The sequence below is a fragment of the Lemur catta genome, chromosome 3 (assembly GCF_020740605.2).
Source record: "Lemur catta isolate mLemCat1 chromosome 3, mLemCat1.pri, whole genome shotgun sequence".
NCBI lineage: Eukaryota > Metazoa > Chordata > Mammalia > Primates > Lemuridae > Lemur > Lemur catta.
In genome coordinates, this window is record NC_059130.1 from 119,709,821 (window position 1) to 119,727,144 (window position 17,324).

Genomic DNA, 17,324 nt, shown 5'->3' on the forward strand with positions numbered 1-17,324 from the left:
TCTGACCTCTTACTGTTGTTTCTTTCTCATTCTCCATTCCAGAAACATCCATCTGCCTTAGAGCAAGGTCAAAAGATTACCTTTGAGAAATGCCTTTCACAACCCGTAAAGAACCCCCAGTCATGAGCAGCTACTAAAGCTCTTAAATTTGCTGGTGGGGGTGGGAGGGGTGAGTGGGGCCTGCTCTGGCTAAATATGCACATCCAGGCTGAGTTTACAAAGTTGATGATTTTATGGAAGGGACTGTCTCTCCCAGGTCAGCTCTGCCTGCCCCTGCACTCTTCTAAGATAGAGGTCAGAGGTCAAATTATAGAGAGCAGCTGTTAAAACACGGCAGCTATTTGCCGTCACTATTCTTAGGCCACTCTTAGGACTTTCCAAGCACTCCCGGGAATCGTAGTGGAGTTAAACTGTCCAAGTGAAACAGTTACATTGGCCCCAGGCCACATACAATATCAGTATGCTGGCAGTTTTTTGCTTTTTCCTAAGTAAATGAGATGAAGTGACCAGCTCTAAGCAGCAGGCTTAGATTGCTAAAAATACCACAACAAATCTGTTGGCCTGACTTAGAGACAAATATAAAGAGACAGGCATGTCGGCCAGTCCTGGTGGCTCATGCCTGCAGTCCCAGCTACTTGGGAGGCTGAGGCAGGAGGATCGAAGGAGCCCAGCCAGGAGTTCGAGGTTGCAGTGAGCTGTGATGATGCCACTGCACTCAGCCTGGGTGACAGAGCTCAAATTAAAAAAAAAAAAAAAAGAAGAAGACAGGCATGAGAAAGGAAACAAATCAGGCCAAGGTGAGCCGATCACTTAAGTGTAATAATCTAAAATGTTTATTATCTAGTATTTGACATACAAAAAGACATAAAGAATGTTTCCATGAACATCTGTATAGCCACTGCCCAACTTAAGAAATAACGCAACCAGCACATTAGAGCCTCCTCACTGTTCCCTCCAGTGCTAAACATTACCCTAACTCCGGGCTTCTAGGACCATTCTGGAGTCTTTTTTTTTTTTTTTTTTTTTTTAAGAAAACAAAGAGGGAAAAATTAACAAGGCAAGAAGGAAACAAACTGATTCAAATGTAGTGAAAGCACCGCAGATCTTTCTGCCAATGGGGTAATGGCTCAGTGTGGCCGAGGTGATGACAAGAGACTGGAGGAAGAGCATAAATATAATGTGGCCTTTATTGAGTAAAGGAGAAAGGGATTCAGCTGCATGATACAAAGTTTCCAGTTTGATCAAATTGGACAAACGCCTTCCCATCTATCTGACAAGAGCCACAGGGGACATGTGGAAACAACTGCTGCAAGGAGCTGGTTGTCACACGCATGACTGGCTCCTGGTCAGTCCCAAGAGGCAGGGCAGGACAGATGGCTCTCACAGAACTACTTGACAAATAGGCTCTGGCTTTTTCAGGAGTGTCTTACAACACTTTAAGAGATCTGAGCAGAAAAGAGGGCAAAGGGCCATGTAGCAGTGCCATGTGGCACGTGGAATGTCCTGGTCTATGGAATCGTGGAGGGTGACAGAACAGTCTGATCAGGCATTGTACGAAGAGGACGACACGCTGCCACCATGGCCTGTCCAATTAGTGTGGATAAACTGTCCCGGTTTGGCTAAGAGTTCATAGGTGTGAGCCCCAAAGTAATCCCGCTGAGCCTAGAAAACAAGAAATGAGGTTGGTTAGGAGGATCATATGCAGGCGCCCGACGCTCAGGGACCAGTGGGGACCACAAGCTTACCTGGATGAGGTTGGCTGGCAGCATCTCATGTCTGTACCCGTCATAGAAGGAGAGGGCAGTAGTGAAGCAGGGCATGGGGATGCCTGCCTGGACCCCAGTGCTGACTGCCCGCCGCCAGGAGGCCTGAGCACAGAGAGCAAGGCCGGGGATTAGTGCTTTGCCCCCAGACATGCTAACTGGTTCCATTCCAAGGACAGATTTTCATGCACATCAGTGCTGGGAAATAGAAGAAGCTGCCCCAGAGCAAACACACTGAGATGGAATGCACATGCCACCAGCTCCAGGCTACATACCTGGCAGTTTTCAACAGCTGACTTAAAGAAGTCGTCTAGCAGTAAGTTCTGAAGTTCTGGGTTTCGATCAAATGCATCCTTTATCTTTCCTAGGAATACACTGAAATAATCAAGAGGAAAGAAATCAGTGACTCTTAACTTTAGCAGGCAGAATGCCTGGCAGAAAGCGGGATTTACAGAGGACATTTCTCATCTCTTAGGCTAACTGTAAGGTCAGTGAAAATACAGAGCACAGCTCCCGGGAGGCAAGGCCGGGGCATGACGCTTCTCGCAGAACTACTTCACAAGGTGTAAGTGGGGACAATCTAGTTACATCGGCTGACATATCAGGAAAGTGAGCTGCAACAATCAAAACCTGTCTTGTTGCCAGGGTTCCAGTGGGAGGGCTACGTGTACCAGTTATCAGGAAACTTCAAGCAAGTGTCCTAAGGTCACAGTTCCCCAGGCACAGCAGCGTGCATCCTTCCCATCAGACCCCAGGCTGCCTCTCGCTTACCTCCGGATGATGCAGCCCCCTCTCCACATCAGGGCGATGCCGCCATAATTGAGCGTCCAGCCAAACTCAGTGGCCGCCTGTCTCAGCAGCATAAAGCCTTGAGCGTACGAGATGATCTTGGAAGCATAGAGGGCCTGCAGAGTGACACAAAGACTTACTGCAACTGCAGTTGGCAGGGTGACCACCTCCCGTCTACTAGTCTTATCCCGATCGGCAGCCGAGATCCCAGAAAGGACAAGATTCTAGGAAAAGGCTGTAAATCGGGATCAAGGCAAAGGCTGAACCTGCTCCAGCTGCCACCCTGTGGCCTCATGTATTGATTCTCCCACAACAGCCCCCACCACCTTCCAAGGGACCAGCAAAGACTTCTGCCAGGGACTGTGCCCCACCTTCCGAATGTCCTCCAGGAATGATTTCTTATCACCTCCAAACTGGATCTTTTGAGGACCCTTCAGTTTTTTGCTCGCTTGAATTCTCTCGTCCTTCAGGGATGACAAGCATCGAGCAAAGACAGCTTCTCCTACATGGGGGCATGGCGGGGAGGAGGGGAGGATAGTTATGAAGTGCAACATGAACCAAAGGACAGCAAGGACAGCAGCCGGAGGGTGCAGAAAGACAAGAGATGGAGCAGGAAATTCAAGTTTTAGAAAGAGCTGAAAGTTTCAACCTTAGGCCACAAAAGTTAATATGGCTCAGAAAGAACTTTTATAAAAAGCTCTCAACAGTTAATTTGATAACTAAATCTCTGAGTCCCAGCATAAATATAAGTATTCGACCACAAAGATCAACGTGAAATTCAAAGGGGAATTTTGAGGGAAAATGAAGGAAAAAAAACCACTGTTATTCAGAATTATTCAGTGTTGGTACATGAGTTAAATATCAAACTTTAATTTTTTTGGAGGACTTTAAATTTTAAATGCTCACCAAAGACACAATTTATTTTCTCTTGAAGCACTAAGTACTCAACAATTAGAAACAGCTAGTACGTTGAGAAGTCACACTGACTGACTCACCACTCAAAAAACTCCATTTCTTAATTCTTACATTTTATGGTTTTCAGTATATCCATGATCACCATTAAGGTTTCACAGTTTTATTTCATTGAATAAAAAAATTTCAATACAGTATTTTAATATTAAGACATTTAGTATCTTTAAAAATTATCCCTTATAAAAGACTACTTGCTTAATTGACAATTTAGATGATTAGAATACATTACTCTTGAACCATTTTTTTACCCCCACAGACAAAATGAAGTAAAATCTCAGGGCACTGACAGGACTTTTATCTTTGAGAAAAGGTACTGGCCATAAACTCAAGAATACCAACAAAGTGAAAACACACGGAAGCAGAGGTCTTTCTACCCTTGCCCAGTCGTTTTTTTCTCTCCTGCGGTGCACACACACGATGACTTGGCATTTGTGGAAGGAAGCTTTGTAAGACAGCTGGCGCAACAGGCAGTGTGGCAAACCCTTCTGAGAGCTGGGTGAGCTGGAAGACTTACTTCCCCATTGGCGCCCAAACGAGGCTGGCGCCCAGCCAGGAATTAGGCCCGGCCTGCCGTGGGGGAAGGCTATGCAGAGCTCCACACCAGAGCAGAGTAGGAAGGATTCTCTTTGAGATTATAATACTTGAACACATTTGAGTCAGTGATAAATAAACTGCTCCTGGCTATGTCCCCTCCCTCCCCACCCCAGGTATCAGTCAGATTTGCTAAAAAGCAGCCAACTTCCTTCTTTGTAGTGCTGGACTAAACAACCTACTTCCCTCCTCACTGTGCCTTTCCCCACAGTTCATCAACAGGGCGAGGCAGAATGAATGGGGAAGTTGAAAGAAGGAAGGAGACCAGGGAGAGAAAGGCAGCCTGTATCTGGAGAGCAAACAGGAATATTTCTGTTCTATTATCAGGAGAATGTTCTGCTGGGAGCCAAGATCAGCCTTTCATTAGCACACCAGGCACCGCCTTCATTCTCCCTTTTTCAATCCCCACAAGTGCATCTATTTTATTCTTAAAAGAACCAGTTTTTGGTATTGTTAATCCTCTCTAATTTGTTTTATTTATATCTGCTTTTATTATTTCTTTTCTATCTTTGTAAAGTTTGATACAAGATCGTGGTGGCACACATCTATAATCCCAGCACTTTGAGAGGCCGAGGCAGGAGGACCACTTGAGGCCAGGAGTTCAAGACCAGACCAGGCAACATAGTGAGACACCGTCTCTACCAAAAAAAAAAAACCCCAAAAAACAAACAAAAAAAACCCCACAGATGGGAAGAATCCACACCAACTTCAGGATAGTGGTTTTCTTCTAAAAGACGAAGGGGAAGGAGCTTAGGGAAAGAGTCTTAAAGGACTTCAAAAGTATTTATTTTGTTAGTTATCTGATGGGAAAAAACCAGCAAAATTTTAATAAATTCTGAGTGTATAAGCCTATGTTACTCTGAACTTTTCTACAAAAAATTCCATTACTGCCTCGTTAAAAAGATCTTAGGTCACTGACAACAGTAAAGTCACGAATGCTAAGACATTCCAAAGGTAAAATAGGATAGGAAAGACAGTAGCTTCTGAATTCACTGCAAAGCTCGCGTGAGTGAGAGAAGGATTGCAGAGATCTACAGCAGTGTCGGCCTCTCTCACCCCACCAGTTTTTTCCCATGCAGGAAGAGCAAAAGGCACTCTGAAAGCTGATTACAGCTGAGCAGATTCTCTGAAAGACCAGTCTATATCAATATTCCAGAAGGACATCAAGACCAGAACAGTAGGACGCAAGGGTTCAAGTGCAAAGCGGAACATTACCGATGAGGGTGACAGGGACGCCGTACTCCAGGGCAGAGATAGCAGTCCACTTCCCGGTGCCCTTCTGCCCCGCACTGTCCCTGATCTTTGGCAGCAGGAACTTGCCATCGGTATCTTGGAACTTGAGAATATTGGCTGTGATTTCAATCAGGAATGAGTCTAGCTCCGTCTTGTTCCACTCCTCAAAGGCCTGTGTGCAGAACATGAGAGAAAATGACATGAGGGAAATGGGGGTGCCACAGGGGAAGCCCCCTTAGCCGACCTGTGGCACTGATTCATCCTTGTCCGTGTCCCCACTGACCAGGGCTCACAGTTGCTGAGCACGTGGGGCCGGCGGCGCTTCTCGTTCGCCTGCCGAGTGGGTTTTATGCTCAGCGAGCGTCGGCATTTCAGCTCTACCTGGTGATGCGGGTTTCCTGTCGCCAGGATTGTTCTTTCCTCAGAGCCCAGCGCTCCTCAGTTCTCTCAGGTCTCTGTTCACTGCAGCCCAAAGCCTTCCGTGATCACCTCTTCTGACACCTACCTCTCACCCAGTTTATTCTTCCTCTTAACAGTCACCACTAACTAGTTTTATGTCATACATTTAATTATTACTATCTTCCCAGCTCCATGAGGGCAGGACTTTGTTTTCTTCACTATTACCCCAACATTTAGAATAGTGCCTAGCACACAGGAAGCACTCATGTGTCTGCTGAATGAATACATTAAGTATTATATAAACCAATTAAATATGAACACAAAAAGAAAACTGTTTTTATGAAAACTGAGTTAAATGTTTTACTTTTTAAAATGTATTTATTTCTGAGACAGGGTCTCCCTCTATCGCTCAGGCTGGAGTGCAGTGGCGTCATCATAGCTCACTGCAACCTCAAACTCCTGGGCATAAGCAATCCTCCTACCTCAGCTTCCCAAATAGTAGAACTATAGGTGCACACCAACACACCCAGCTAACTTTTTAAAAAATATTTTTTGTAGAGACAGGGTCTCACTACATTGCCCAAGCTGGTCTTGAACTCCTGGCCTCAAGCAATGCTTCCACCTCGGCCTCCCAAACTGCTGGGATTAACAGGCATGAGTGACCATGCCGGTCAAGTTAAATGTTTTAGAAAAAACAATAAAGACAAGCTAGTGAAACAAACTGCAGTCAAAATAAGAAGATGACATGAATTTAAAAAGAAAAAAACATAAAAAATCTGGAAGAACTGTGCACTGTGTGTTTTGCAAGTGTCTTTAAACCACGTCCCACCTGAAATAACTGAAACTAGAAATTCCAGATAAGACAGATGACTAGAATTCTAATCAGCAGAATCATACTGAATGAAAAGGCCTTGGATCTACAAAAAATTGGTGAATGAATGCACCTTCCTCTGTTTTCAGTTAAAACATATAATATGTTTATCTAATGATGCTTAAGCATTTAGAAAAAAAAAAGTACCGATGCCTGCAGTTTGCTTTGAAATGTATCAAAAAAAATAAGATAAAAAAGGCCAAGCATGGTGGCTCAGGCCTCTAATCCTAGCACTCTGGGAGGCCAAGGCGGGAGGATAGCTTGAGCTCAGGAGTTCGAGACCAGCCTGAGCAAGAGTGAGACCCCGTCTCTACCAAAAAGAAAGAAAAAAATAAACCAAGCCGGGCCTTGCAGTGTGCACCTGTAGTCCCAGCTACCCGGGAGGCTGAGGCAGAAGGATAGCTTAGAGCCCAGGAGTTGGAGATTGCAGTGAGCTACAATGACACCACTGTACCATACCCAGAGCGACAGAGTGAGACACTCTGTCTCAACAACAACAAAAAAACAAGGCAACTGAACAACCCTCCTCACAACCTCCTACCCCTTCATTTAAAAAAAAAAAAAGATAAAATTGATGGAGGAGCCGGCACAGTGGCTCACACCTATAGTCCCAGCACCTTGGGAGGCCGAGCCTGGAGAATCACTTGAGCCCAGGAGTTTGAGGCCAGCCTGGGCAACCTAGAAGACCCTGTCTCTTTAAAAGAAAAAAAGAAAGAAAGAAAGAAATTGAGGGCGGGATGGACAGACCTGCAAAACAGTGACTCGTGGAATCTAGGTGGTGTATACATAAGCATTCACTGTAAAATTCTTTCAACTTTGCTGTATGTTTAAATATTTTCATAATAAAATGTTGGGAGAAATGTCTCAGCTTCTCCACTTGGACTAACTTTTTTGATTACCTATCAAAAAGCCAGTCCCAACTTGATCTGAAAAGTTTCTACTGTACCTCTCCCGTGGGGCAACTATAGGATGAAAGGAGATGGCACGTTAAGTGACGCAGGGCCTGACACAAAGGTAGGCTCACCATAAAGGTGGTAAGGATAAGCACGGAGTCTCTCCAGGAACTCTGCTTAGTGACCAGCCATCATACTGAACGGTCCTACTACTGAGAGCTTCCCTTAACTTAGGCTGAGGCCATGCAGGCTGCCAGATGGGGAGGGGAATGGGACTGAGGAAGGATTAACTGTCAGCAGCAAATCTCTTCTCATCTCAGCAGCCACTGTCCCCTCCGGGTGCAGGCAGTGCCTGGGACTCACCTGTGCCATCTCATTCTGCTCCATGCCCAGAACATCTCTCATCAAGTGGTAAGCCTCACAGATGAGCTGCATGTCCCCGTACTCTATCCCATTGTGCACCATCTTCACGAAGTGTCCTGCTCCCTCCTCTCCCACCTGTCAGGGCGACAGGCACCAAGAGGCCTTCAGACTGGAGATAACACCAGAGAAGGCCACACACCAGACTTGACGTCAAAGCCTTTGGAAAGGCTCCATAAAAAAAATAATAAGTATAAAACAAATATAGTATTTTTGAAACAAGAATCATATAGCAATTCAATGCAAGCTTCGGTCTAGTCCAGTATTATTTAAAACTAATTCTAGATTCGTTCCCCTAAAGGTTTTTCAAAATCCCTGAATTCACTATAAGTTCCTATGGTTCTTTAGCCTATATTTTCCATTCTTTCTCATTATTATTATTTTTTTAATTAATTAATTTTTTTTTTCTCTGGAGACAGAGTCTCACTATGTTGCCCAGGCTGGTCTTGAACTCCTGGGCTCAAGTCATCCTCCCCCCTCAGCCTCCCAGAGTGCTGGGATTATAGGTGTGAGCCACCGGCTGGCCTCTTTCTCGTTATTATTAAAAGCAACTCTCTACTCCCAGCCCTCACCCATAAGAAAAAAGTCCTCTTTTTCCTGAAGTTACCACTTTTCTAATAACTAGAGGATAAAATGTATTGGCTCATCAAATCCTTTGTATTTTTTTTTTCAAAATACAAATGTATTGTAGTTGTTTCTAATGGCCACTGAGAGGTAAAATAACCTTGGATCCATGGTCTGGCCCTCAACCTCATAAGCCCCAAAATGGCTCCTTCCAAGTTCCCATCATTGACAAGATATTTATTTATAATAAGCTGGCAAGATTTATAAAATCAAAGTACCAGTTTATGATTTATGATGAGAAATTTAACTATGGATCTTAGTGGTCACAAGTATTAGTCTGATCAACACATTCTATCCCTATAGACCAGCAACCTGGGAAGCCAGATTACCTGGAAATTGTTTAGTGGGCCAGGAATCAGAACAAAGGAAGTGACGAGTCAAACAGTTAATGGTGCCAAGCTCTCAGTCACCTGCCCCCATCTCCATGACAGGGACACACGTGCCCCGTGGACCAGGTGCTTGGCTGGCCTGGGCAGCCTCTCCGGGCAGTCACTGCCTAGATCGACACCACTGATGTTCACATCAGGGACTCCTTTGTCGATGTGGCCGATCTACCCATTCTGATTGTGACACTTTGGCCGTGCAGTAATGTGGCTAATGACATCCAGCTTCACCTCATCCTTCCTGTTACTTAAACAGTGAACTACCCACTCCTGCTTCTAGTGTCTACACCATTTTCTTCAGTGATCTGAGATTAAGCCTTGGGGCAATGGAAAGTTAACCCTTGACTTGGTCGAGACACATAAGGACAAGTACTGTTCTTTTCTTCATGACTTTGTCCTAAGTATATCCAAAAAGAAGTCGTTGTCACTGCACTTTTGCTGTAGCAATCTATTGTCAAGGAACAAAAGTCCCTTCCTTCCCAATCCTTCCCACTAAGAAGATCATTCAACCTTTCGCATGAACCACAGTGCCAGCCTCTCTCTGCCCTGCGCAGATGCTACAGAACTCACTGGCTGACCACGGGTGAAAAGGTAAGGACACATCAGCGGCTGCTGCCAAAGCCACCAGGCACTGGCAGGCCTAGGACGGAGGGCTTCCTTCACTCCCCACATGCCCAAGTCCTTGTCTCATCCCCACCGGTTGTCTCATATAAAATAAAACTAACATAATAAAATTGCCATAATATTGCTGATATAAAATTAAAGGGGATTAGGAACTAAAGGGAGCTTGGAGATCATCTAGTCCAACCCCCATATTTTACAGATAAGGAGGCTGAAGTCCAGGTAGGGAAGTGACAGCCTGATGTGTCACACAGTTAGTTAATGCAGAGCCAGAATGACAACTCAGGTCTCCCAAACCTAGTGGCGTTTTCCATCCACCTTATGGGTTAAACTACACTGTGGGATAAAGTTCACTGTGGTGGCGACACTGACTGCAGTCAGGGGAGGCCTCCTTCACATTCGGGCGGGCGAACGCCTGCCGCTCGCTCCGTTCCAGCAGAGCGTCCGCACCCCACGCTGCGGGAAAGGGGTTTCCGCACGTGACAGCCACAGCCCACTCAGTCCTGTTCCTTCCACCCAGGCAAGCAAACCCCACTTTTGATTCTGACATCCTTCCTTTGGCCACAAAGTAACATGGCTCACTAAAATCGTAATTACTCCCCCTCACCCCTGCTGTTCCTTTTTGAGGAGTCCGTCTCTTAGATGCGTTCAGGAAGGCTGCTTGTAACACCAACCTCATGGCTGTGAACGTCAGTTAAGGCACAGAGACATAAAACGGGCGTGCACTTTAGGCGCCAGCCACGCTAGCAACTCAAAGATTGAGAAGCTTATGTCACGAAGCTAACCCCTGGGACCACGGTGGCCTCTGCTCTGTGAACTTCGCCTCGCAGACATGCCCGTGTTGCCAACTGGCTTTAGAGAGTAGCCCAGAACTTGCCCAGTCACAGCAGGGTTCTCCAGTTCCCACTTTCGCGGCGATGCCCTGGAAGATTGCCTGGATGTGGGGCCTGTGGAAAGAAGAGCAGTTCGGTACGGAGAAGAGATGCGCTCAGATCTCGATTAAGCACTCGAGGACACCACCCCTCAGGTTGGTCTTTCCAGGGGGAGGCGGAAGTGCCCCACAGAAAAGCAACGTCCTCAGTTCTCAAGGGGACTCCAGTCCCAAGCTGGCTGTGCTGCTCCCCCAGACCCTGGTGGGCCCTCACAGCGAGGCTGTGGACCATGTGATTGGAGACTAGGGACAAAGGGCTAAGCAGAAGCACCGTCAAAGCACCAGAAGAAACTTCTGTTGCAGTACCAGAAGCCGCTGTGACCCCACACAGCACGCAGTGCGGAGGTTCCCTCAGAGACCCGCTGTCATTAGTCGGGATGTGTGTTACCAGGTACAGCCTGACTCTGGACATCGGGATCAAGAGTGAGACGCACAGGACCGTGAAATATTTTTAAGAGATACGTTATTATTCAGAGAAAAGGCAGCCGTTCATTCCTTCCACAGCTCCACCACGAAGATGTATTAACTCATGAGGCTTTTTCCTCACGTTCTACTCACTGTTGACTGATAAAGGCTTCTTCACAAAAATTTTTTTGTACAGACACAAAATCTGACAGGATTGCAAAGTTAATGCCTAGGATTGGGAATTAAGACAGCCGTATCTTAAGCTTTAGGATTTCACTGAACTTTTACTGTCTTTCAGGTAAAACTGCCAATTTTACTTCTGCCAGACCAGAGTGAGAAAAGAGAACTGAGGAGCAATTGGAACACCTCTGTCTGCATTTCTAACAGCCCACCGGACAGGTGACCCAAGATAAATATTTTTAGACTTTTTTGTAGAGACGGGGCGGCGGGGTGGGGGGTGGTGGGTCTCACCACGTTGTCCAGGCCGGCCTCGAACTCCTGGGCTCAACTGATCCTCCCACCTCAGCCTCCTGGATCTACAGGCACGTGCCAGCTCACCCGGCTTTGTAAGCTTTTGAGAAGCAGGAAGGCCTCCCTAGTTCTACATTTCAACACACTGCAGAGAATGCCCAGACTTACTCATCAGAGAGGTAATTTAAAGAATAATCTTTCCAAATAAATCCTTCACCTTTCAGGGTTAGGTTTGATCACTCCTATACTTAATGCCTAATGTAATTCTAGAATATTTAAAAATCAAATTCATTCAGAAAAGAATGTTACCTTTCCATGTCTCCCTCAAAAGGATCCTTCCTTTGCTATTTCTTTCTCTTCTGCGCCATCTCTCTATCTTCTCCCTGGCCTTCTCTGTCCTGCCGTCTCAGCAGCGGCGTTCCCCGCGGTCCGAGTCACGTACAATGTATTACTGGCACCTTCCCACTCTGACGCTCCACCCCGCTCACCCCGCCACCTGTGTGCCTTACACATCCCCTTCCACTGCACCAAAGCACTTCCTCTGCCGTGGCCAGCTCCTGCTCCTATACACAGCACAGTCAACAGTGCAAAGTTAGTTTTTTCCCAAGTTAAATAAAAGTCTTCCACCTTGTTCCCAGGCCCAGTCGGATTTTTCCATTACTCACAATTATTAAAGTTATTTTAGGACCACACATCAGCTAAAAAAGGCAACCCTTATTCCTAAGTCCAGACAGTGCACGGGACATCATCTGAACTGCTTTATTAAAGCCTATTTAAAACTTCCAGTATCAGTCTTAAAGGGCATAACAGAAGGAAAACAAAAAAGCAAAAGAGGAGTGTGCACATATATTATGTCAAAGCAACAGGATGTCTAGACACAAGTATTTGCAGCATCTGCTAGCTCTGACACCCAGAGCACCACGGGGAGATCAGGGTGGCAGAACTGCTCCTGGCTCACCCGCTCTCCAAGTCCGGGCTCCTCCATGCAGAAATGGACACGGTGCTGGGGGTACTCACCAAGCTTCTTTGTTTCCTCCTGGCATGAGTGATGGGCCGTACCGGGCCCCGTCCTCTCCACCACTAACTCCACTCCCCACGAATAAGATTCCCTTGGCCTTGAGGTCTCGACACCGTCTCTAAAGAAGACAAAAATAATTTCGTGATGTTTCTAAAAAATAAGTTTTTTCCAATGAATAAGAGGAGGTATAAGACAGGTATGGAAATGACCCGAGGATCTAGGAATAACTTATCAATAACTCAACACTCAAGAAAGACCTCATACAATAAGACTCAATTAAGAGTTAGTTTAATGTAAGTATGACTCACTGCCATTCAGCACTGCAGAGCACACAGGGATGTCCCCAGCATTGCAGACCAGTGGAGCAGTGGCCCTCAGACACGTCATACATTGACATTGCACAGATTGGTTGGGAGGGCACAGGCAGGGGAGGAGTTGAGCATGAACGCTCAGCCTGCTGTGTCTACACAGCAGTCATCCTCTTGAGCTCCATGTGTGACTGAGAACTTCATCCATCAAGTGTGTCTCAGCAGAAGAAAAGGCTGAGAACTACCACACCAGTACCAATCCCAAAGAACCAGCATCCACAAAGGATAGTTCACCGTATTGTCAAATGTGCAGTGCTAATATCTTTTTCTTTTTTTTTCTTTTTTTATTTCAGCTCATTATACTAATATCTTTTTCTAGAATGTTCTCAGAACCTGGAAGAATTTGGACTGAAGAACACTTACTGTGGTATCCCTATATTCAGAATTGCCTCCATCGATGATGATGTCACCAGTGTCCAACAATGGTACCTGTAACCAGACGCTAGCATTAAGGCGGACCAAAGACAAAAATAAAATGTATCTTGGTCAGTTAAAACAACTAAGAATTTATCCCAAATAAATAGTCTAAAAGCATTTATTATTTAACAATAATTCTTTCTCTGTGGCTAGAACTAGACCTTATTTAAAAGCTACCAAAACCAGTCAGAAACCTCCACAACTGAGATAATTCTCTTTAACCATGCTAAGATTCTACAACAAATAAAACCTAGTTGGAAAATTTATATTTTTAATGTGTACCACCTGCCTGATTTATAGTCCCACACGCTAGGGCTAGGACTAGCTCCCAAAGATTAAAACACCTCCTATAAAATCTCTGTGTCTAGAACGGGGTAGGGGAAGAATAAATTACACATCAGATGGTTCAGGGTATGAATGAATGATTTGAGCACCACAGTTTGGAGACTCAGGAACAGACCAAGTCTGGAATAAGAGTATTTCCCACAGCGTACCAGTCAGACAGGGCTTGATTATTCATTACTCTACCTTCTCCCGTCAAGGCTCCAGTAACGTTACTTAATATTTTCCTATACAAAAGAACAGTCCACCATTTCTAGTCCACTCTGTCTAAAACTGATCACGGGCGATTTGGCATCTCACTACACAAAATGGTTAGTATGTCCTCTTTTTTATCACAACCTCCTTCCTTTCTAGATCATTTATTTAAAAAACAGTAGCATACTGGTAACAAATTCTCCCTGTGGAAACAACCCCACTGTTAACACTGCTCCTCTAGAACAGGAATGATCAAGGCCTTCCCTTGTTGACCATTGCTGCATTTCTTACAACTCAATATTTCTTCCAAATGGACAGTACCTTGGTTTTTTTCAGAGCTGTTACTGTAGAATTATTTTTGAGTATTTAAATAAATTATTTCCACTGGTTCCCCTTTATGCATATGCATTTTTTTTTTTAAATTTTCAAGAGACAGGGTCTCACTCTGTCACTGAGGCTGGAGAACCCCTGGGCTCAAGGAGAAGCCATCATTCCACCTCAGCCTCCCCAGTAGCTGGACTACAGGTGCACGCCCCCACACACGGCTACATTTGTGTTTTTTTGTTGTTTTTTTTAAACTTTTTTTTCTCTCACGAGTATCAAGGTCCATACATTTGTTATTCTTTGTAGAGACAGGATCTTGCTATGTTGCCCAGGCTGGTCTTGAACTCCTGGCCTCAAGCAAAGAGCTGGGATTATTACAAGCAGGAGCCACCGTACCTGGCCCATATTTTTTCTTTCAAAAAAGATATATGGTTCATGCCTGTAATCCTAGCAATCTGGGAGGCCGAGGTGGGAGGATTGCTTGAGCTCAGGAGTTTGAGACCAGCCTGAGCAAGAGCAAGACCTGTCTCTACTAAAAATAGAAAAATTAGCTGGGCATCATGGCACACTCCCTGTAGTCCCAGCTACTCAGGAGGCTGAGGCAGGAGGATCACTTGAGCTCAGGAGTTGAGGTTGCAGTGACCTACAATGATGCCACTGTACTCTACCCAGGGCAACAGAGACTCTTTAAAAAAAAAAAGATATACTTGCTAAAGCCAAGAAATTGTTTGATACAAAAATGTGAACCCAGCCCCTGAGATTCCCAAAGGAGATCTCTTGTCATTAATATTAAGTTACGTAACTATTTAAGAATAGTTTTATAGGAATACTGAAAAAAATGAAATCTATTTCTAAATTTGGACACTAAGATTTATTAGCGAATAGTACCAAACACTCATAACACAATATTACAAGAGCTTATTGAATATCAAAGACAGAGGGCCAATAAGATTGCTATTGTTCCTTTTTTCTTTTTTTTTTTTTTTTGAGACAAGGTCTCACTCTAGGCCGGGCTGGAGTGCTGTGGCCCAATCATAGTTCACTGTAACCTTGAATTCCTGGTTTCAAGTGATCCTCCAGCCTCAGCTTCCCAAAGTGCTGGGATTACAGGCACAGGCCACCGTGCCCTGCATGTTCTGATTCTTCTTGTTAATGAATTTTTACTGAACTCTCTCTTTGTATCCTCAGAATTATTACCACCCAAAGATATACTGTTACTTAATTAGTGCCCATCAAGTTAACCAACACTGAAACATTTAAGTAATCATTTTGTCAGAACTCAGCAGTTCATATCAAGAATTGAAAAAAAAACAATCCCTAAAGTAAAAAGAAGTAAAACAGCTAAACGAAGGAAAAAAAAAAAAGCAAAGCTCTGCTGTGCTGGTAGCAGCAAGGGCAGAGCGGGCCTCACCAGTTTCTCGATGAAGTCATCGACAGCCTGACCAGCCTTCACGAGTAGGATAATGCGCCGGGGCTTCTTCAGCTTGGAGACCATCTCCTTCAAGGACTGAGCACCCACCACTTTGGTTCCTTTTGCCTCATTGGCCAAGAAATCATCAACTTTGGAGACCGTCCTGTTAAAGGCACAGACCTAGAAGGACAAAAGTCCTGATTAGGAGATCCAGGACACACAGGACCTTCAGACTGTGGACCAAGTAACAGTGAAATTTCTATGCAGCCCAAGGTCCTGGGGAGGTCAGACCTGCCTTTTCCTTGCCCAAGTGCTGGTTGATCACTGTACAGCTACCTCAGTAGGGTGCAGTGGCAGAGAACTGAGGTGAAGGAACTGTTTAGGGTTCAGAATCAAACCTAGGAACCGGCCAGCTGGACACTGGATTCTGTCTTTTGTCACTGATAATGCTGACATCTAAGTCACTTTAGTATTTAGAAGAAACATTTTCAGTCTCCCCAGATCGCATCGAGCAATGAAGTCAGAGCGCTACACACCCAGCAGGACTTCTCCTCCTCCACCATTCACCACTGCTTCGCGTCTTCAGGCTGCACACCTTGCAGAGCGCAGACACCTTCAGCAGGACTCCTCCTCCTCGGAGAACTGCAGGATCGGCCCTCCCACACCCACTCCTAAGCGTGCTTCTCCCAAAAAAATGTCACGAGCAACAACAGAGGGCATTTAAAGAGAAGCATGTTCCAGATCACATGGGATCCGTGAAATCGCAGAGCAATCACGGGCATTCGGGCTAAAAGCACACCAAAAACCACAGAGAAGATAATGTGTCCCCACCACTTACCACAAAGCCGTGGTCATTCATGTTCAAAATTAAGTTCTGGCCCATGACAGCCAGTCCAATCAGTGCAATGTCAGCTCTGAAAGGCCGGAAACAGAACAAAGAAGAATGTGTCAGTACCACTCGATCCGCTCCAACTCAGAGACATGAAACTTTGTAGCCTTTGGTGTGGCTCTGGTGTGACTGATACTTGTCTAACTTTCCTGCGCCCCTGCCGGCTCACGCCTTGAGAGCCCGGCATGCACGTTCCATGTACATTCCGTGCAAGTGCCAGCGGCCGGCCCCCACTCCACCCCTTCGTAGAACCTCGGGGTCCCGTGGCGATCAAGCCAGCATGCCCTGGGGGCTCACCCACGAACGCTCCCTCGCGCCCCAGTGTCTCTGGCTGTCATTTTCACTACAGGTGTCCTCAGAGAGGGTCGTCCCCTCCGGATCCGGATCCGGGCCCGGGCCACCCCGGCGAGGCCTGTCCGCGGCCCGCTCCCCGACCCTCTCGGGAAGGGGATCCGCCCCGGGCCTGCGCCGCCAAGAGGGCGGGGCTCGGTCCGCGGGAAACGGGCGGCTGCGGGGCCGGCTCGGACCCCGGGGTTCCAGGGCCTGAGACCCTGGAGGTGCGGGATCCGCAGTCCCACGAGGCTGGACTCAGGCGACCCCCAGTGCGGAGGAGGCGGAGGAGAGAACTACACAAATCCTGGCCGCAGGAAAGTTCCCCGCAGGCCGAGCCCGAGCTCAGCTGCCCGTGGGCGAGTCACTTACTGGGCCATGGCGGCAGCGGTGGACAGAGCAGAACCCGAGGCGAAGCACGGACAGAGCGCGGTTCGCGGGCGAGTGAGGCAAAAGCAGGCTGCAGCTCGCCTCCAAAGGCTGCGAACGCTCACTGTCCGGCTTTCTGGCCCCAGCCAATCGGAACGAAGGGGCGGAACTATACAGCAACCCCATTGGTTCTCTCTGGCGCCTGTTAAACCACCTGAGGGCGAACGGGCCCGCCTACTCCCGGTGCAGGATCAGTAGAGCGCTGAACACATCGATGACACCGCCCCTGAGGAGG

General features: G+C 46.4%; 1 protein-coding gene across 1 annotated transcript; it reads right to left on the reverse strand.

Annotated features, from left to right (window-relative positions):
• Positions 1 to 1,169: 1,169 nt before the first annotated feature.
• On the reverse strand, positions 1,170 to 17,144 carry PGD (phosphogluconate dehydrogenase). Its single transcript, XM_045546172.1, has 13 exons — positions 17,033 to 17,144; positions 16,280 to 16,355; positions 15,442 to 15,621; positions 13,116 to 13,181; positions 12,384 to 12,502; positions 10,437 to 10,506; positions 7,875 to 8,009; positions 5,331 to 5,520; positions 2,924 to 3,054; positions 2,535 to 2,668; positions 2,039 to 2,138; positions 1,746 to 1,868; positions 1,170 to 1,662 (listed from the first exon to the last, which is right to left on the reverse strand). Exons 1-13 carry the CDS (start codon positions 17,038 to 17,040, stop codon positions 1,543 to 1,545), a joined length of 1,452 nt encoding a protein of 483 aa, XP_045402128.1. The 5' UTR covers positions 17,041 to 17,144; the 3' UTR covers positions 1,170 to 1,542.
• Between the last annotated feature and the right edge of the window lie 180 nt (positions 17,145 to 17,324).

Bases quoted from the DNA above. Each gene is read 5' to 3' on its own strand.
- PGD (XM_045546172.1), bottom strand. The intron at 13,182-15,441 runs GTGAGGCCCGCT...GTCTGGTTACAG, and splicing joins ATGACTTCATCGAGAAACTG to GTACCATTGTTGGACACTGG. The intron at 1,869-2,038 runs GTATGTAGCCTG...CTCTGTGCTCAG, and splicing joins CAGCTGTTGAAAACTGCCAG to GCCTCCTGGCGGCGGGCAGT.